Genomic DNA, 21,413 nt, shown 5'->3' on the forward strand with positions numbered 1-21,413 from the left:
ACCACGTATTTTTCCAAAATTTCGCTCTGTGCCCGCCATATCGCTCAAAGAAAAGTTCAGGGATTTTTTCCTTGCCTGACTTTCATCACTGATATGAGAACTGGACTGAGTGGCCCCGCCCCCTTTGCAATCCAAACAGGAAGTACCTGCTGAAGCCAAGATGCTATAGATTCTATAGAGAAATCAACAGCTGTTACTCTATTGGTCAGAATGATCATTAAGATCTTCTTGATGATCTTCATTTATTTTTCCTGTAGTTCGTTAACCAAGTTAAAAACTGACAAATCAGAGCTATTAAAGTGGGCGGAGCCTGCTGGCCCCATGTCCAAGATTCAGAACTTTTGATCAGTATAGCCTGCTTTCAAGTGGTGGGGGTGTGGCCTTCCAACATGATCACTACTTACTGGCAGAACTTTAGCTCAGGCGGTAGAGCAGGTCGTCCAGCAACCGAAGGGTTGGCGGATTGATCCCCAATTGACCCCCAATCCCCAATCCATCAATTATTATATTACTGGTGAAAGTGGTTGGCAAAGAAACATTGACTCAACCACCTTAAACCAATCACTGCTTTCTGACGACATCTGGCTCCAACATGGCGGCGTCCGTATGGCGACATATGGGCGACTGAATTGATTTCATTTTTTGTTGCCGGATGACGTCACGCTCTTTTATTCTAGTTCTCGTAGACGTCAATGGTTGGGACATTCGATGGTTAACATTCACATGGATTCATTGAACTTCAATTGACTGCTCTGTGCTTTAGACCGCAGCGTTACAAATACACAGCTGTTATCTCCATTAAAGCCTTTGGTTTGATGGAATATTTAGGACTTTCATTCATTTTAAAGCTAATTTGTTTCAAAGGTCAGGGGTCACTTTTTTCTTAAATATAAAAAAATTACCGGTTTCAGATGAACAAGAAGAAAAGAGTTTTTGTTTCTTAAATTTTCCTTTATTCAATGTTACTACTGGAGTATAAGAAATGGCTAAAGAATAACCATAAATATGTATTTGTTTGATGGCAATTATGCAGTATTTGTTGTCAAGACGTTCAAAAAAGTAAAGTATCGAAAGACTAGATTTTAACTTTAGTTTAAAAAAAAGAAAGGGATTAAGTCAAGTTGGAACTCTTCATATTTTAAAGTCTGGAGGAAATCACAAAGTCTCAACAGAAGAATAGGATTTAAAGGAACAGAAGAACAACAGAAAACTGGAGTCAATAAGACGGCAACACAACCGTTGTGAGTGAGCGCTTTAGCCCTGATTTCCCATGTAGAGTGAAGCAGACAGCAACCGCCATCATTCAGTCCTAAAGAGCAGACGGCTCTGGCTTCACACGCAGGTAATTGGCTGTTGACACGACAGACGGCTCAGCGGGAAACCGTATCCTTTATTCCAAACACGCAGACGCACAAATTCAAATCCTCTGCTCCTCACCTTTGAGAGATCCTGCCGCCCCCCACCCCCGCCGACTATTCACCCGCAGCCAAGCAAGCCAATTAGAGGCCGAAAGGCGTATAATTGTGCGACTGTGATTTCTGTGCGTGCGCGTTTGTGTGAAGGTGTCATTTCACCAAGTCTCAGGGGGTCGCGCCACCTCCTGCAGTGAGGAGTCTCCCTCCCCACAGTGTGAGTGACAGGAGACCCAGAAGGAGGTCTTTGTTCCGGTCAGGCCTCACTGCTTCCCAATGCTGTTTACATGAAGTCCAGAGGCAGAGAGACTCGCCTTTGTGTGTTTGGGTTTCACAACAGTGGAAAAGCTCACAACACTCTGGAGAGAGAAAACTACAAGGAGCACAGATTCACTGCTGGAATGTCATGATAGTGTAGCGAGCGTTTACATTAGCAAAATGCCTTCAACTGGTTGAGAAACGGTCTTTGGTCTGTCCTGCAGCCGTTTTCTCAAACCTTCTTTCTTAGTGTTCTGCAACTGTAACCAAAGTTTTGTCGACCGTTGACCTCGGGAAAAGGCTGCCACCTTCATTTATCCCCCCCCAGAAACTCACTTTTTGGAGCCAGCTACAAATTTAAACTCCTCGGAGGGATTTCAACGGATCCCCTATTTACTCCTCGAGCACCTGGGAAAACATTTCAGAATTAGAAATGGTAGATTTTGAACGCCGTTCGTTTGATCGAGCTTGCAAAGGTAGTCTTTTACTGTTGCTTTGAAAGTTTAATGCAAGTTCAAGATGAATGAAACGACATGATATGACCATATAAGGAATGTGGGCGTGGTTAACAAAAAACCTCTGTTGCTGAGGAAATCCAAAACTTTACTTTTTCCTATTCTAAAATGACTCCAAGGCAACCAAACCATAAAATGGTTGCTATGGAGATAAATCCAAACAGAAAATCTGCCATTTTCAAAGTTTTATTCATTGATTTATTTGTAAATCAATTGGTCACGTGCTCCGACCAGGGTGGCAGAGGGAGAGAGTAAGGCAGGTTGCGGGCGATACAACGGCCTTCACTTTATGACGCATCTCTGAGTAAACAGCAAACACACAAACAAACTGTAATCTGACAAAAGTGTCATTTCTTCCATCAGACGGAGCAGCATTGGTGAGTCTGAATGTGGCCGGTCAGCACCACCACAGGCTTTTCTTTCCACCATCACCCTGAGAACTGAACCCTGAGCAGAAACAGAAACGGCGGCGTCCACTTTCCAGCTCTGAACACTAGCAGCAGTCTCTTTAATGGTATGGGGGGGCCTAAAGGGGGACGGGTGGGACAACGGAAACATGTTCTCCACTTTTGGATCTCTTTGTCTTGAGGGCTGTCGGTTGTTTCGCCTCCCTGCTGCTCTGGATCCATGAAAACTGCAGACGTAGAGACGGATCTGGTAGAAACTCTGCTGTAGGTTGTTGCAGAAGCTCCATTTAAAGGCTTAATTCATGTCAAATGCAAATGGAATGTTTTTAACGTTTGCTGATGGTGGAAAACCTGATCGACAAACATATCTGTAAGGTTTTTCAGTTAATAAAAGCACAAAGTCATGCTACACACATGCAGCCCTTTCCCTCAGGAGGGGGTCTCGGTACTTTGCTCTCCCTTGTTGATGTCTAGATGTTTATCTGCGCACCCTGCTGTAGGACAAACAATACTCCAATCCTAAAAAAAAAAGCCCAGACAAAACATTTCTGTTTCTGTCAGTGTGCAGAGATGTGCAGAGGATGAAACCTTGAAAGAACAGGAAAAGCTCTGCTCTGTGGGACGGGTGAGTGCTTTGGAGCTGTTCATTGATAAAACAGTCATCTGACCTGCGTTCAAGTCGAACGGGGTGGCTGGAAACGTGACGAGTAGGACGTGTTGCCGAGTAACGTGGTCAGCGTGTGTGGGTTGTCCTTGGCGGTGATTGTTGGCAAGAGGCTGAGGAAAAAGAGCTGCAGCGTTTGGTTGCTCTGAAGCGTCCAACAAAGACAAAAAATGGCTTTGATTTGGAAAAAGGGATTGAGTTTTCTTTAGTGTTGTAGTTTCATCTCAGTGTTGACGTCACGTTTATGGTCATTTATCTGAAATCCAGGGTTCTCATCTCACTCTGCAGCAGTCAGACTATTAAGAATTCATTTAAACAAATTACAACAAATGTTTTACTTCTATCCACGCTGACTCGCATAACAATCATAACGTGTCAAATTTAACCGTCTAAGTGTTGTAAGAAAAACATCTCAACTCCAAGAAATACTAAAATAACAGATAAAACTCATTTAGGATGTAGGGCTAGATGCCAGTTTGATTTGAAATTCTATCTAAAATGAGTTTAGTTGAATATAAGAAGCTTTTTTTTTTTTTTTTTTTTTTTTTTACAAAACAAGAGATTTAATAAATAAAAATGTAATTTTCATCCCTGAAATTAAGAATTTTAAGGTTAAATATGTTGGATTTTTTTGGATAAATAGACTTTTTTTCTCTCCAAATCCAGCATTTGAACGGGCAAACCTGCCGCAGTCTGGGGGAAAATGACCACAAAGCGGCCATAACGCATGAAAAACGGGCACGGTTTATTAGAGAAAGGGGGGAGAAGGGCTGTGCAAAGCAAAAGAACAAAATAAAAGCATTACTGTGTTGGTTCCAACAAAAGATCCTTCAGGATTCCTGTTAGGTTAAATATGAATAAATAATCATCAGAATTTTTTTTATTTTGGATCTTTTGTTTTTGGAATTTCAGCTGACATTAGAACTGAGAGATGGATGTGAAATGTCATGGTTTGTTGTTGCATTCATAAAACCATCCATCCATTCCCATACAGCCTCCCACCCCCAGAGGGGCAGCAGGGCCTGCAGTTACAGTAGACGTCTGTCCTTAAAGGCTGCAGCTGATAAAACTGGAAACCTTCAGATCTGCTGTGAAAGCTGCTGTCCAGAGCTGGCTGCTGGTTGCCAGGTTGGTTTTTAGAAATCACCAGGAAATGGAGCGACATAAAGTACGTCTCTATTGGACGGCTGTTTCAACAGTTTAAACTCTTTTTTTGTAAATGCTTTGGAGTATTTTTAGGAGCTGAAGTCCTTTCAGCATTGCTGGAATGGTGAAAATGCAGATTGCTGCTTCTGGGGAAAACCAGGAAGCTCTTAGGAAACATTTGCCTGAAAGCCATTTACTGATGTGCACTTAAAGGGGGATGGAGAAGCTTTATGGATCCCAAATTGTCCCCAGGAGCTTTGTGGATAGAGTGCAGGAATCCACATTTAAGGAATGGGAATGTGCATTTATTCACCATTCCTTATTGCACTTTCTCATCTTTGCAGCTTCCCTTTTTCTTCCAACAGTTTTTTTATTTAAATGAACATTTTGGCCGATTTATCCTTTAATTTTTTTGTTTCTTGGTGAACTCCTCACATCATTTCTCTGTAACTTTAGCCATAACAGTGGAATAATGAGCTGAACAGATTCTGCAAAAGCCTCAAATCTCTGTGGGACAGAAACGGTTGTTTTGGCCCCCGTCCTTCTGGATCGGCCTCCTTGTTTACCGCCATCGTGTCTTGGACAAAGCCTCCACGGTCCTGGCAGGACTTGGTTTCAGAGCGGTCATCGTCCCATCTGCATTTGGCCGCAATCAGGTCTTTCTTGGTGAGTTTTGCTATCTATCCGTGAAGGTTTTCTCCCTAAAACCTCAGAGTTTTGGAGGACAGGAGCCCTGGAGACCCCCGTCAGCCTTCTTCCAGCTGTTTTGCTTCTTCAGTTGTTGCTTCGCAGGGATTGAACCTGCGCCTGCAGAAAGACGCTGCTGACCTCCTCCCACGTCAACAGCAGACTCGTTACATTTATCTGACTCGCGTCCTCGTCGGCATGAAAACTGCTGAGCCGCTCTGTTCCACTCCGGCTTAATCCTCCATCTTTGGCCGGCAGTGTTGGAAAATCTGGGACTGTGATTCCAGATGTTTGGATCGGCTGTTCTTTTGTTCGGTTCTGCAGAAAGTTCCGTCTTAAACGGCGTTCTTGCCGGGCCTGCAGCTTTCATGCTGGAGCTGTGTAGAGTCCTCGTGTGTCTCCAACCTAAAAGCCAAACGCCGAGGAGGCCGCGTTCCTGGATTAGTGCCAGTGTGTCCGAACCAAAGAGACGGGAATGAACGGGTCTGCTGTACCTGAGGAACGCCTAATCCCTCCTAATCTAATAATTGCTCCAGTGTTTTCTCTGCCTCAGAAGAGCCCGGCTTCTGTGCACAAAGCCTAACGGTGCTCACCGTTCTTCTTACAGGGATCTTCGGATCTGAAGACACCACAAATGTTTTTCCTGATCATTTCTGCATTCCAGACAAACTAGGCCACCTTTAATCTGCCTTTTTTTCTGGGGTAGCTCCTCCACTCAGCCTGTTTTCAGAGGCTCATAAGAGACGCTTTATGCTCCCCGCGTTTCAACAGCTAGCTTCTTATGAGTGGCTGTTGAAAGGGCATGAGGGCTGCCTGAGCGCAGATGTCTCTGTTTTAGATAAAGTGTGACAGTTCTGAAGCTCGCTGCCGAGAACTCGATGAGCGATGGGGCTCATAAGCTGCTTGAAAGAGGCCTTGTAGGTTTTGGAGCTCCATCTGTGTAAAGCAGGGTGATTACTCTGAGGATGGAACAGTGACGCTTTGTTTTGAGGTGCAGGTGATCAAGTTTACTTCATCCAGGATTGTGAGGAACTTTCAGAAATAAAGCGGCTGCTTCAACTGGATTTTTATCAATGGGTTATTTAAATTTTTTTTACTTTTGTGTGTTTCTTTCTATTGGCCGTATCGTTTGTGAAACCAAACCTGCATGAACCGGGGCCCCCCCCCCTCATTTAAGGCTGAAGCAAACGGTGGAAGTGAACGGCAGGAATATCCTGGATTTGGTGTTTGGTTGATAAATCCCACAAGGCTAAACTAAAGCAGTGGTTTAAACATTTACTGCACTTTAGGACTGGACTGAGTGACCCCGCCCCTCGGCGGTCCCAACAGGACGTACCCACTGGCTCAAAAAACCAAAACAGACTTCCATGGAGAAATAAACAGCTGCTACTCCGTCATTCTACTGGTCAGAAGAACCGTTCTGGCTCCTATTTTTAACATGTTCTTGATAACAAAACTCAGTTTTTCCATATTTTTTTCAGTAGTTGAAGTTATAAACATAAATTAATGTGTATTGAGCTTCATGTATGAATGAATGAATGAAGCTTTATTTATACTTTACAACTCCTTTAGGACAGAGAAAGTTAAAATAAAAAAATTAAAAACAGCATAAAATAATAAAAAGCAGTCGGCATTAAAATACAGAAAAGATAAATATGCAATAAAGCAAGTAAAAGAAGATAAAATGCCCACAGAGCATTAGGAGCCATGCTAAAAAGATAAGTTTGTAATTAACATTAAAGCTTCTAAGCTCAGATCTCATGCACAGTTCTGCAGTTATTCCATAAGGGAAGGCCGGCAATGGAAGAAGCGTGGTCATCCCGGTGTTTCTGTGGTGACCTCAGCACATCAAGATTATGTTGATTAGCAGTCCTTAAAAGTCTCTGAATGCGGACCGTTGAAAGCTCTGATACCATGAAGACATTTATGAACAAACAGGCAACGTTTGAACCGAATTCTGAAAAGAACAGGGAGTCGAGTACCGGGGTGATGTGTTCACGTCTGGATGTTCCATGACGCATAGGAGGAATGTAGCATGTCAGAGCAACATGTGAACAACAATTCAAATGATCAGAACACGCTAACAAGTCCACTAGACTCTTCAGATGGCTTAAATCACCACATCGGTTGAGTTCTTCAACCTGTGTGTCACTTTGGAACAATTCCACTGACGCTGGTGTACAACTTAGCGGCACTCCGTCTTCTGCGTTGCTGTTAGTAGCACACGCTGATATACCCACCTACAGGGCCCTCTAGTGGTAGTTACCATTTATTTGTAAAAAAAATCATGTATGTTGCTCCTGAGTATAAGTCTCACGCCCGGCCAAACCTTGCAAACCACCACTTATACCTCGAAAAATACGGTATGTGGCCCCACGTCCAACGTTCAAAACGTTTGACAGATTCCTGTGGCTCTGTAAGTGGAAGGGGTGTGGCCTTCCAACAAGCTCACTTCTGATTGGCCAGAGTGGTTGCCCTAGAGATGTTAACGTGGCGGCGTCTGTATTGTCAAAAGATGGCGACTGAATTGACTGTCGGAACCAGAAGCGGGTCATTGGTGTGACATCACACTGACTCGATCCAGTCTTTAGATCCAGTCGATGTGTCTGAGTAAACGTGTTGTACTGATGGACGACCCACTTTTCCTAAAAATAAAATGTTGTGTATTTTACCACAAACCAAGTGGACCACAGAATCTATTTCTGAGATCGTCCTGGTACACCGATGTCATCATGGGTCAAAGAACGGATCTTGCTGGTTTTCTTCTGGTACCGCCCCCACCCCCCCAGCTTGGTCAGGCCTTACTGCCCCCAGGTGAACAGCGTTCAGGATTTTTCCAGCCTCAGTCTTTGGTTCTGTTCAGACCCGGTTCATGAGACCATCCTAAACGTTCCTGAAGTCTGACTGTTACCTCTGAGTCCTCATAATGTGATAATGACTTGAGTTCTTATTAAAACACACCTTGAGCAGTGCTGGGGGCGGGTCCTGGAGGCTTTCCCGTGTTTGCGAGTTTCACCCGATTCCTCCTCTGTTTTTTCTTTTTTTTTTTTTTTACATTTCTCGTTATGTAGACGCATCTTCATTTCAGAGGCTGACAAGCAGGGACTCGTTAGAGCGGATTACAGGTCATATCATTACTGCTCGTCGGCGTTGGCGTGCTGCTGTCAGGCTTTCTGAGGTAAATTAAATTCTGTCATTCAAAGGATTCTGCTGATAAATGAATGTACGAGTTGTCCTGACCAGGATTGCCTTGGAAACTCCATCACAGCGTTACGGATGGCTGCTGTTGCTTTGTGTAGTAAAAACGGGAAAACCGGTTGGCCTTTTGACGCTCCAAAGTCAGAACAGCCCGCTGAAAAGGTGCAGAGTCTGTCCTGGTCTGACGCAAAGCTGCTGCCTTTTGTCAGAGGCAGGATGGAGGGAGACGTGCACGGACCGACGGTGAGGCGGGTTGTAATGAGCCCCAGGATTCCTTAGCAAACGAGCAGAGGGAAATCTACCCGCCACAATAAAAGCAGCAATTGGATTTCAGCATGCATTCATGCCTGGGTCAAAGCGGCCGTCAGCGTCTGCCGCTCTTTTATCATTGGCGTGACGAGGATGTGTGCCGAGCACACGATTACATCTGAGTTTCTGTGGAGACCAGATCCTTAGAAATCCACCTCTGAGTTGTTGGCGTAACCAATGGCGTTGAGCAACGCCCTCCCCCAATTCTCTCCCTGTCACTAGGAGCTCTGTGTTTACGCTCTTCCACTAGTTTACAGCCCTTCACACCCCCAACCGCAGATGGCAGATTTCATGACAACAACTTGGACAACTAAAAGAACAACAGGAGGCCATTTTTTAAATGCTTTATTTTAAAAGCCTGACATACTAATAAACAAAAAACTACTTTTCTGTCTATCACAGATAAGTAAAAAAAAAAAAAACATTTTTTTTAGAAGAGTTGAGTTTTCTGCCTTGTTCATCTTTATTGTCTTATTAGTCTTTCTGATCTTTGTGTGGTTGTTTGGAGGAGAAGCATCTTTTCTTCTGACATGCGAGTCGTCTAAACACAGACTGAACCGATGGGCGATCAAAACCCCGATGGAGCTTCACTGTGTTTGATCTGTTCCTTCAGATATCATGTATCCATCATCTAAATGTTTGTACGACACGTTCCCTCCATTCCTTTCTCCTGAGGCTTTCATGCAGTCGCATAGATTCGTCACGCTGTCAGTCATCGTGTTTCTTCACGTGTTTGTCGTTTACTGAACCAGAAAAACCTCTTAGAAAATACTTTTTTGAGACTTGAAGAAGTTAGCTCGGTTTTAAAAAACACACGCATGCATTCACGCACACGCACACTCGTCCATCCAGTGGTTTCTAGACCGGCCTTGTTTTTGGATGGAGATGCTAAAATTGACCAGGACCGTTATCCGTTAAGACAACCTTGTGGACAACACGGTGAAGTGAACGCATTTGAGTAATCAGAGGGAAAATCCAAAAATCTCAACGTTTTAGGAAATATTACTTTGTTTTTTTTTTTAAGTTGAGTCATGGCGCCGTGTGGCAAAAAGTTTCCAGAAAGAAGATTGTAAAGGGCCTGCATAATGATTGACTTAACCATATATATAATCATATATGACCTTTGGCACACTAAAGAACCATTTTTTAAAATTTTTTAGATAAGACGACTCGATCTCTGAAGCTCCGCCTTTCTATGGGTCCCGCCCATTTCATGACATCATCTTAGGGTCGACTTCAGCATGTCTGCGTGTCTGCGTTTCTACCACAGAAGATTGATGCACACACTGTGTATAGAAAGGGAAAACGTTTAGTCGATCACTGCTAGCTCCTCAGAGAAAGTGGGCGTGTATATTAGCCTGGGGGGGGGGGGGAGCAGCAGTACAGACTCTTCCTGGAAGGGGTGGTTCCTCACCTTGTGATGTCACAAGGCGAGGACCCGGTCATTTTTATGGATTGGGAGGCGCTGAAACACATGGCCAGATCAAAATGCCACTTTGGGGTTGTTTTTTTGAGGAATGAACATTTCTAAAACACAAAAAGCAAAGAACTGCTGGCTTTAAATAAATCTTTTTTCGGCCTTGGGGGGGGGGGCTTTCTCCTAGTGTTTTCTATTGTTCTTCATGGTTTGGCCTTAATCTGACCTCTCGATTGACGGGACAATCCGAGGAAGCTTTGCTTCAAAGTCATGGAGGCTGTTTTTATTCATTATTCATGGCTGGAATCTCTATAATGGCGTCTGTGAGTGACGTTCAAAGGAAGTTTGAGTCTGAGTCTGTTTGCCGCTTTTGTTTCTTAGTTATTCTGCAAGCTGTGGGAGTTTCTGTGAAAATATGCCTGTTTGGACGGGGGGGGGCTGAGATGACTATCTAACAGCATCCACCTGGAACAGTCCAATCACGGCTTCACGCTCCGTCAGCGTTCTGCGACTCCTCATTCCGCAGCCCCCCTCGCCCAAAAATACCCCAGCAGCTGTCTGGTGTCGATACGGTGAAGTCTTGAGCCCCACACACATGGGGGGGGGGGTGTTCACAGTGGGAGTGCCTGAAGTGTTTGTGGGTGTAGCTGCTCTTGTCTGTGCATGTGGAGCGCCCTCCTCCCTGACCTCCACCAGCAGCGTTTCGCATCGATGGTCGACCTCAGACTCTCTGTCTGAGGGGGGGGGGGTTTGCTCTGAAAACACTGAACTTTTACGCTGGAATAGCACCTTTATTTGAAAGTCAGCCCTGTAACTGTCTTCTCTCCACATTGGTGTCATCGTTCATGTTGCAGTCGTCCTCCGGCTCCCACACCGGCATCATTCCTCTCAGCTCCGCGTGTTTTTCCTCCTATAATGAAATCTGGGTTTCCTGTTACCGTTTGTGGCGTTTGAGAAGCTAAAAACAGAAAGAACAGACGCTGGAGCAGCTGATTAGCTCCTTACGGTGGATGTCGAAAGTTCCACCTGACGACGGCGACAGCTCTGCTTGGCTTAATGGGGTCGACTGTTCGGTGAGCTGAAGAGGAGCGTCCCCAGTGTAGACATCAACCCCCCCAGTGTCTTCCATCTTTGTCTTCATCCTTGTTACTGTCCTGTCCTCTCAACTCCCAGGTGCATATTCAAAAGTGAACTCCGTTACCAAACCTGCATCTGCGTTTTTGCTAATTAACGCTGGAATTCACGAAGGTTCCTTCATTTAATCTTCATCATCAGTCACTGAACGCCCTTCTGCTTTTTAATGCCACACTGCTCTGTTTTTACCCCCCCCCCCCCCTGCCCCCCAGTCCTTTATATGGCATAAGCACTTTTTCAGGACTTGGTTAAGAGCGTGACCCTCCTCTCTGCCCTGCAGCCGTCTGCGTGCATCCATACGTTGTTTGCGTCTGTCTGGATACATGAACGGTCTGCTCTCTGCTTTGTGTTTAAGCTGCTCAGGTAAACGCATGTCAGAAGTTCGGGTTTTAGTTCCTGCATGTGAAACACCTTCCCTGTCTCAGCTCAGGCTATTATGGGATGTCAGTTCATCTCAGGCAGGCTCCCCCGCGTTTCCAGTAAAGCCCTGAACTGCTCCGGGGGTGGGGTGGGGTGGGGTATCTCGTGGAGACGGCATCTCATTACACACCTTCAGGTTGGTCATGGAGGAGGAAGGCCATCGGGATATTATTTTATTTTGGTGGAAACTGGAGACTCGTTTGCAGGTCATAAACTAACCTGCAAACGAGTCTTTGGTTCAGTAACGCTCGTCCATGTTTGTCAGCATTCAGACATTATGGAGGTTACTTATTGATCTGTGACTTAATAATCTAAGCGGGTGTAGCTGATGCATCTCGTCTTTAAAGCCTTAGTCCCACCTGTCCTTGTTGTTCAGGCCTGGTAGACTGCTCAATTATGCCCATTTCTCCTACGGGCATGCTGGGGGCGACAGGTGGTAGCAAACTCTTATACAACAAGTGAAGTTACCCCCCCCCCCCCAATCGTGCAGACTGTGTAGGGAGCCCAGTAGTGTTGTTCATGCGATACGTGCACGCTCCTTTCTGCATCCTGACTGTTTGAAACGAGGACATTACAGTGTAAGTTGTGTGTTCATCCTACGGCAATTTACGCATCACCTGAACAATCTGAGCGGTCAGTAGGGAGTCGGAACTCCTACCTTACGAACGACTACAGTGAAGTAAGGACGCCGTACGACAGCGTCACTCATACGTCATAAGTGCGTGGAACTTTCGTTAGCCTTATGAATACGCCACGATACACTTACCACACGCACAACATTGGTACGCTCTATTTTCTTGACGTCCCATGAGGTAGTCTGCGACCCTTACAGTTGTAAGACACACCCTCTAAGATGCAGCTACTCCTCTCTACGACCCAAAAAAATAACTACCGTATTATTAGGATTCTAGGATATTATCAATCCATCCATGGGTGTCTATCCATCAGGCTGATCAGCATGTTTCTGGAACACTGGAATCAGCCACAATCAAGATATTCAAATGATCGGATTAGTCGGCGTTCCTCTCTGGTCCTGATGGCGTCACGCGGCTGTACCGGTGTGAAAGCTAGCGTCACGCGTGTGAACCATGACCGTCGGGGGTGAGAGACTTTTCCCAGCACAGATGTTTGGGCTTCAGGATGTGAAACTAAACAAAACTCCTTCAATAATGAGATAAATCCAGCTCTGCTTCCCACAGTGTCCCACCTCCTCACATGGACCCCCCCCTCTGCTCCCGTCTGCCGCTTCTAACCTAAAGAAGACGAGCAGGAGAGCGGAGGATCAGGATCATGCCTAATCGTCTCCAGCCGTGAATCAAACCTTCAGATCTGATAACACTGTGTCTCTGGGGGCAGAGCAGGACCTGCCTGGACCCCCCCTGACTGATCTCTATCGCAGGAAAAGGCATGGAATGTTGCAGCGTCTGGATTTTATTTTCTCTGCAACAATAAGTATCGCAGCTGCAATCATCACATCATCTAAAAGTCAGGATTGTGTGAAGTGTTTCAGCGTTCACTTTGATGTCTCCTAACGAGAGTCTTCCTGTCATCCTCTGACCTATGACGGCTACGTTCAGTCCCTCTGCTGCCTTTATTTCCAACTCGTTCTCACACGTTGCATGTGGGTAACTTGGGCCTGTTTGCCGCCTGGTGAGGTCAAATGAAAGGTCCAGGTGTGCATCATCACATCATATGTTGGAGGTGTTGACTCCCGGCTGCCAGGGCAGTGCTCTCACCACGTTGGCACTAAACGGTTCGGTGTAACGAGCGGGAAAAGCTGTAAACCTCCAAAAACAGCCTCAGTCTCATTATTCTGTCTCTTTTCTGTTTTCCGTCTTCTCAGTGTTGGCCAACCAGGCCGCCGCCATCTACTTCACCAAGGAACCCACGTCCCAGGATGCTTTGCACGGCCGCAGTGCCATGCTGCGCTGCGAAGTCGGCAATCCGACGGATGTCACGTACAGATGGCTTCACAATGGCGAGCGCCTGGAGCACGATGAGCGGCGCTTCCAGGAAGGAAGCAACCTGAAGTTCACGGCGGTGGACCGGCGGCTGGACGCCGGGAACTTCGTGTGCGTCGCCGAAAACGCAGCGACCGGAGAGACGGCCCAGTCCAGCAACGCCTCCTTCAACATCAAGTGTGAGTGTCAGACGGCTGCTGTGTTTCATAACGGCGGCGTTGGGTTTCTGGGTCAGGAAAGGCGGACAAACATCAGCGTTTCAGATGTCGGGGGGTTTGAGGTGGAGGAATGTTTCCACCTTGTTCTTCGTGGCTCCTTTCTTCTGTTGGGAACTGGATCCGTGTCCCGTCCAGCATATGTTTCTTATTTCGTCTTTTTTCTCTCAGTTGTGCAACCGCCGTCTTTCTCACACGGACGTTCAGAAAATGCTGGCGTTGTGTAACTTCTAACAACTAAAGCAAATGATGATGGAGTTTGCTGTGATCGCTTAAAGACTTTGACTTTTTCTTAGCTACTTTTCGTCTTTTCTCAAAGAAAGAGGTTTTTTTCTCCAGCGACCTTCTTGACTCTCCCTTGAGGAATGCCGGCTCTGTGCAGGATTAATAAAAACCACATTTGGGTTTCTGTTGGGCCCTCAGGTACCAGTCGTTACTTTGTCTCCCCCAAACACGGCGCTCGCATCCATACCAGCCGGCTGGAGAGCGGCTCCATCTGGAAAACGTTCTCCTCTGTGGCGAGGATAAGCCGGGAGCGGTTCCTCGTTCGGTCGCTCCTCCTCCTAGCAGACGGATGCAGAACCCGTGAAGCTCCACTTGAAACTGAATCACACGCGCTACCATCAAATCCTCCTAATCTAGGGTTAGCAGGGTTACATTTTGGTCAGGAAAAGTTAAAAAAACTCAAATAAATCTGCAGTTTTTAGGGGATTCAGTTACAGTTCAGCCGTTTTCTGGACATTCATGTCATTTTTGAGTCCTTGAGGCCAAATTCAGTTGGTTTATAACCTGAATGAAAAACTCCGATTTTTGAAACTGGCTTTAAACACGTTTAGTTTTTAGGGCAGGCGAGCAGGAGTTCCCTAAAGTCACCGTGAAGCAGCTTTAAGGCCTGTTCACACCGGGACGAATTTCGCCGGCGATTTTCGCCGACGTTTAACGCCTCGTGACTAAACAAAGGGCACCAATGAGAGTGTGCACACCGACGCGAAAAAACGCCACGCGTTAAAGCGTCAAAAAAAAAAAACGCCTCGGGTTCGTTTTTTTTTTTTCGACGCGTCGCGTCGAAATCTACTCGACCAATGAGAACGGCGCTTTTGCTCACGTGTCTGGAGCTTCTGAAGTTACAGTAAAACACAACTTGGGGGCGCTCAAACACAAAACCGCTTGCTGAGCACACATACCAGCGAAGAAGATAGACGCCAAGTAGCGTCTACACAGCCGCGAAGCAATAATGACGGACATTCTAAAACATCCCCGAACCAAGTACCAGTTGGAGCTACTGGTGCTTGAAATATTCATGTTTTCTTTGTATTATTCTGACAAGCGCGTAAATACTTGCTCTCTTCTTCTGAGTGAAAAGCGACTTTAAGAAGCGTAAAGTTGCGCAGCGCCACCTTGTGTACAGGAGTATTTCTGTTTACATTAAGCGCCATCTAATGTCAGGGAATGAAATTGCATGTTCGCTCGGCTCACCGTCAGCGAAAATCGCCTGGGTGTGAACACAAAAAACGTGGCGAATAACGCCTGGCGAATATTGGTCCCGGTGTGTACGGGCCTTTACTCAAATATCAGTGACGGACATCAAGATTTGTCTTTATTTTGAAGTCTGCTCATCACCTTTTTATTGATCCAGGTTCAAACATTTAGGAGCAAATTCTATTCTACCAACATGACCGGGTCACGAAGCTCCTACAGATGGTTCAGGCAGTTTTTGAATGATGCAGTTTTAATCTACATCATCAAAAAAGTGTTAAAAACACCACAGACAGCCTTTACATCCGAGTGGGTCTTTGAATTCACATGAAAGTGTCATCATTGACCTTATTTCTGACCGTCTTTACAGGCTTTGTGTCTATAAAACACGCGTGCTACATGTATGGCAGGTCATCAGTGTTGAGATGAAAATCACCATATTTACCCAACATATGTCAAACAACCATAGAGTGACCCCCCCCCTGCAATAATCCTGCATGTGTATTAAGTCATGTGTGTAAAAGTTTGCGTGCATCGGGGAAAATGTGGGTTGTAAGGAGGGGTGGTTCCAAATGTGATGTACATGTAATGGACTGACGTGTTCCCCCGCCCCCCACCGAAGATGGGGGCTGGGGGGGTCCATTTATCTTGCTTTCAGTGGTGGGTGGGCTAATCCTGCCAGCAGAGTTACTCTAGGGTAATTATTCCCCTTCTGTTTTCACTAGTTCTGTCCCCCACCCCCCTACCCCCGGGGCCCTTTGTGGGGTAAGACTGCACCCAGCCGGAGCGTCAGGCAGAAGTCCCACCATTGTTGGGCTGCTTCTTACTGCTGGGGGGGGGGCAAAGCACTCACTCTCAGAATGTGCTTTGGGTTCATTGGCCTCCAGTAAGGAGGGAAAATATTCAGTCCCCCCCCCACACACACACACACACACTCACACACACTACCTGAGCCTTTCTCCTCCTTTCACGTTTTAGGCTGCCAGCCCGTAATGTGACCCCCCCCCCCCCCCCCCCCCCCCCCCCCCCCCCATACCCGACTCGTCCACCACGGAAACGGTTGGGACAGATGCTGAGGAATGAGCCGTCCAAGCATCTGCCTCTGCTGCCTGTTCTGCCTCCAACATAGTAATTACGGCGGCCCCGATGACGCCGACGGCCTGATGACGGCGTTGGCCTGCCAGGCCCGCTCAAACACTTAGTCATGCATTCTTGGAGGGATTATGGGAAGCCATTTGCCATCAATGGGTTATGAAAAGAAAGGCTTCTGTATGGACAGCTGGAGGAATCCCAACTATAAATGAAGTTGTGAAGCCTCCTAGAAAGACCAGGAGGAATTAGAAAGAACCTGATATCCAGAAATCCATTCAAAAGAAGAGAGTCTGCAGCAAAAAATGCTTTATGATTATTTTATACTGTAACACTTAAACAATTTATTCATAAAACTCCACCTTTGTTTAGATTAAATGAATTTTTATAGAAGAAACCAAATTCCTGGAGTGGAATCGAACTGTGTTGATTTGGAAATGAAACGAACTTGTGGACAAATTGAGAACAAGAATAATTATAGAAATAAAGTTTAGTGTAGTTAACCTTAAGGTGCTAACACATTAACCCCTATCATAAAAAGATTTTTAGGTAAAAATAATTAAAAAAAGGATCATAAAACATGAAGTATAAGCGATTAGTTTTGCACAATTACCATATTTTTCTGGATTTCAGTTTTTTTTTCTCCATTGTATGGCCATGGGTGCGACTTATACTCAGGAGCGACTTGTATGTGGAAAAACATAAATGGGCTCATATATTTATTTTCCCACTAACTGCCGCTAGAGGGAGCTGTAGGTGTGTCTATCGTATTTGCTGCCGACAGCAACGCAGAAGAAGAAAAGCCGTCAAAAATAAATATGGAGAATCTGAACGTTTTTCTCCTTCATGATAGACCTGTGGAGGGGTCCTTCTGCTTCAGAATGATCTAATGAGCGGCTCAGATGGGGAGACGAGTGAAGGCGGAGCTTATTACTGTAGAGTCGGTTTGCGGTGATCCCTCAGAGAACCTCCAGCTTCCTGTTTTATTCATCCTGACATTTCTTCTTCTGACCTCTCGGGGATGCTGCATCTCACCCTTCCTCCTCCTCGCCGTCTCAGGTGAGGAGGAGGAGGAGGAGGAAGGGGATCATATAATTCATAGATGATCCACAGTGAGGAGATGCAGCAAACCCACAGACGGTATTGGAGCTCTGCATCCGAGGAGTGGTTGCAGAAAACGGGCTCGGTATAGAAATCCCACAGAGCTGATGCAGCCCAAACAAACAAACCCCCACTGAGTGCATGCATGAGTGCATGCGTGCATGAGTACGTGCGTACATGCGTGCATGCACTCGTTCCTGAGTGCATATTGGAACATAAATTACAACCAAGCTGAAGTCTTTGTCTAGTCGGCGTGCAGAGGGATGAGGGGAATTCCTGCTCTGAGGACACGGACCTCCTCTCTGCTCTGGTGCCTTGCTCACCAGTTGACAGTTTTCTGCACCTTTAGTACAATTTCCATTTGAAATGTCTAGTGCAGGAGGATTTTATTATTTCCCCGTGTCTCTTGGACGGCGTCCTTTCATTCACAGTGATCGGTGTTTTCTATTTCAGGGACAGCTGAGCTCTGTTCCTGCTTGGTTTCCCCTCCGTCACAGTCGATGGGCTTCACGCCGTTCATGCAGACGATTCCTCCTGACCGTTTCTGGTTGAAAGTGTTGACACACCTGAGTACAGTTTGTTGGCCTCCTCACTCGTCATGTGACGCCTGAGAAGGCTTAGCGATCGTGACTTTTTCTTGTTTTATTTTGAAAATCCTTCAAGTTGACTGCATCAGCTTTTTGTGTTGGGTGTTGTCAAACCTGCGAGTCTGATGTGTGGCCTGCTTTCATGCACCGTGTAAAGAACGCCAGTCCACTCAGTGATGTCGCAGCGAGGCGGTTAACGGTTTCCTGCTGTCCTTCTCTGCTCACGTTTCTTCTGCCTCTGCAGGGCTGGAAAGTGGCGCTCTGACTCTGAAGGAGCCTCTTTCAGAGGAGGACATCCAGAGCTCTGCACCGGTGACGCTGCGCTGTCACATCGACGGACACCCTCGGTAGGTCCCAGCGTCTGTCCAGACTGATCCTTCCAAACGACGCCTTCCCCGCTCAGCTTCCTGTCTCTGCTCTTTCCTCCTCATCTGTCTTAGACCAACGTGTCATTGGTACAAAGACGGCGTGAAGCTGACGGAGAAGACCCATCAGATCAACAACAAGGAGCGGACGCTCACCATCAAGAGCGCCAGTCCGGATGACAGCGGCCTTTACTCCTGCTGTGCCAAAAATGCAGCCGGGAGCGTCTGCAGCAATCCAAACTTCACTCTCAACATTATAGGTGTGCGCACGTTTGGGAAACGCCTCCCTCCAAATGTTTGCTCCAAACAGTCTGTTGTCCTGACATGTAACGTATACAAACACGCCGATTTTCTGAATGACGAACACTGTACGCAGGTTAAAACCACATTTCTGCTCCAATATTCCCTAATATTAGAACAAACCAGGAAAATGAAAGTGCAGAAAGATCTGACCTCTCCACTCAGAGAAATGCGGTCCTCCTGACGGCCGCCGCTCCTGCTGAGGGTCGTCTGTATTCATCAAAGCGGCGAGTGTGAGAGCGGGCGGAGTCTGCTTCCTCCCCGCAAAGCTTTTCTCGCTCCACGTTTTCTCTGCTTGAACTGACAGAAAGCCCATTAGTGGAGCGAGCAGGGGAGATGCAGTTTCAGCTGTCATTATCTGAAGAGCGCGCTTCCTCCCCCGCCATCCACGCCGCCGAAACGCCCCGCAGAGCGAGCGGGAATCTCAGTCAAGTGCTGCTCCTGATCTGATTCTCGTCGCCCTTTCTGGCTTTCGTTTGCTGGTGCTCCCAAAAGCAGGCCTCAGCCCGGGTCCCGTTGGTACAGAACCTGCCTGTGTGGTTCTGTTCTAATTGGCCCCCCGCCACAAAGACGTGCAGGCTGAGCGCCTGAACGATCTTTGACATGCGGGTTATGGTGTCACCGCGCCTCTGCTGCTCTTCTTGGAGCGCCGCTTTGGTTCCTGGGTGGGCCAGGTGTTCTGTGGGGGCACGCCCTCTTTGTCTGCACACCAGCCCTTAACCAGATCCAGTTTCTGCTCCTGGCAGCCACTCCTCTGTGAGCTGGCAGCAGGTAAAGTCTTGGCTCACCTCCGTAAGCCTGGATTACAGCTACTTCATGTTATGGAGCCTGATCCGCTCCAGTTTTCCTGCAGACTGCTCTGTTCCCAGTCTTTGCTTTGGCAGAACTTTTTATTCCTAAGGTGGTTCTAAGAGGCCCGACTCTGTTAAAACCAATGAACTTCAGGTCATTTTTGTGATTTAAAACTCCACATTTTATTCTTCATTAATCAGGAAATGGTGTTTTCCCGTTTTGTGTTTTAATCTAAAATCTGGGATTTTTTATTTTTATTAATTCAGGGCTCCAGACTAACTTTTTTCACTAGGAGCACAGTGGCCCCCCAACTGAAAATTTTAGGGGCACAACCAGAAAATTTAGGGGCGCATACCGTAAATCAACATTCTAACCAAATCTACTAATTTCCACTGTATTACTAATAAATACTTTAATAATAGATACAGAAATTACAATGTGCTGTTTCAAATTCAGTGTCACATTTTATTCTGCACTTTTGAAGATGCAACAAGAAGGTAAACTGACAGAAGAAGGTAAACTGTAAAAGAACGGGCGATGTTCACTGGATATCAGAACAATCGATACAGATACCTGAGATCAGAGAGAGGCTCAAAAACTGATGGAAATTTATGTTGGTGACACCAAATAAGTGCAGCCAAGAAGCACAATAAGCGTGTTTGAGATCACCCAGGTGGACGCAACGCTGTTCAGATCACCTGGTGTGTGACATATATTTTTGTTTTTGCTCCAACATCACCTGTCAATCATCACAAAAATTTCAGGAGAAAGGGGCGGGAGCAGCAAGGCCCCAACCTACCGAACGCAGCTGGAAATTTAGTACTGAACTGATTGAAAGCTGCCATATGACTACAAAACAATGCATTATGGGACATGTGTCCTGATGGTTTTTGTAGTTAAGTGAGAAATTGAAACAATTTAAAATACCAATTGATTAAAAATAGGCTACATCCATTACAAAACATTCAAATAAATATAAAATATATAATAACACAGATCATACTAAGGGGGAGAGGAATATTAAAACTAAATTGAACTGAGTTGAACTTCAACTTGCTGTTCTCCTTCAGTCTCGCCATCACCCCCTCCCCCCCGGCCTGGTCTCCCCAGTGATCCAGGCGAGCCGCTGGTTCATCTCAAACACGTCTATCCTTGCATTTTCACCACGTGTTTTAAGTGCGTCTCGGACTAAACCGTGTTGTTGCTCACACGTGTTTAAAGTTCAAGCCCCGTTAGCTGTCACGCATGTAGGTGTGGGACATTTATTCTCCTCAGATGACCCGACTCCCGCGGGAGCGGTGTGCTGCCGTAACAGCCGTGCATAAACCGTTTGGTTGGGGGGATGCGACGCCGCGCGCTTAACCGTAACCCCCGTAACCTCCGGGTCTGTGTGACCCAGAGAAAAGTTCAGCACGGACTGCATGCATTTAGAAAATTACGAGCCAATAGATACGTTCTAAAAAGGAAAGTAAGGAACTCCTTCATGTGGTCCGGGGAGGGAGGGTTGTGCCGATGGACGATGTCATCGTCCATCGTGATGGGTGACTGACATCCCGATGGAGAGACCACCATCGTGATGCCACGCCCCCGCCACGTTGCGCGTCGACACCATAAGCCGCGGTTACATGTACAAAATATTTTGATGGGATCAATGGTCGGATTAGAATCCAACCGTGTACATGGGCCCAAAAAAATGTTTTAAGAATATAAAAACGTTCACTAAGCTCACAATTTCGGTCGGAATAAATCATTCGCACATGCGCAGTATTCGCACATGCGCAGTTTGAAAACCGGAAAGGGATACAACTTCCGCCGAGCGGCTTTTTTCCCCCAACTTTATTGAATGTAACAATTCAATACAAAACGATAACAGCGCCGAGCGGCTATATATATTGACATGTCAGCTCGGTAAAATACGAGACGATCTTCTAAACGTGCTTTTAATAATGTTACGGTTATT

At 46.3% G+C, this 21,413-nt stretch overlaps 1 protein-coding gene across 1 annotated transcript in view; it reads left to right on the forward strand.

Moving 5' to 3' along the window:
• Positions 1-21,413, forward strand: part of ptk7 (protein tyrosine kinase 7 (inactive)) — a 54,009-nt gene that overhangs the window by 22,420 nt on the left and 10,176 nt on the right. The window contains exons 2-4 of the mRNA XM_023963079.1: positions 13,411-13,707; positions 18,241-18,343; positions 18,437-18,621. Coding sequence (XP_023818847.1) covers positions 13,411-13,707; positions 18,241-18,343; positions 18,437-18,621 — 585 coding nt within the window. The remainder of the gene's footprint in view (positions 1-13,410; positions 13,708-18,240; positions 18,344-18,436; positions 18,622-21,413) is intronic.

Source organism: Oryzias latipes, chromosome 15 (assembly GCF_002234675.1).
Source record: "Oryzias latipes chromosome 15, ASM223467v1".
In the NCBI taxonomy this organism is placed as follows: Eukaryota; Metazoa; Chordata; class Actinopteri; order Beloniformes; family Adrianichthyidae; genus Oryzias; species Oryzias latipes.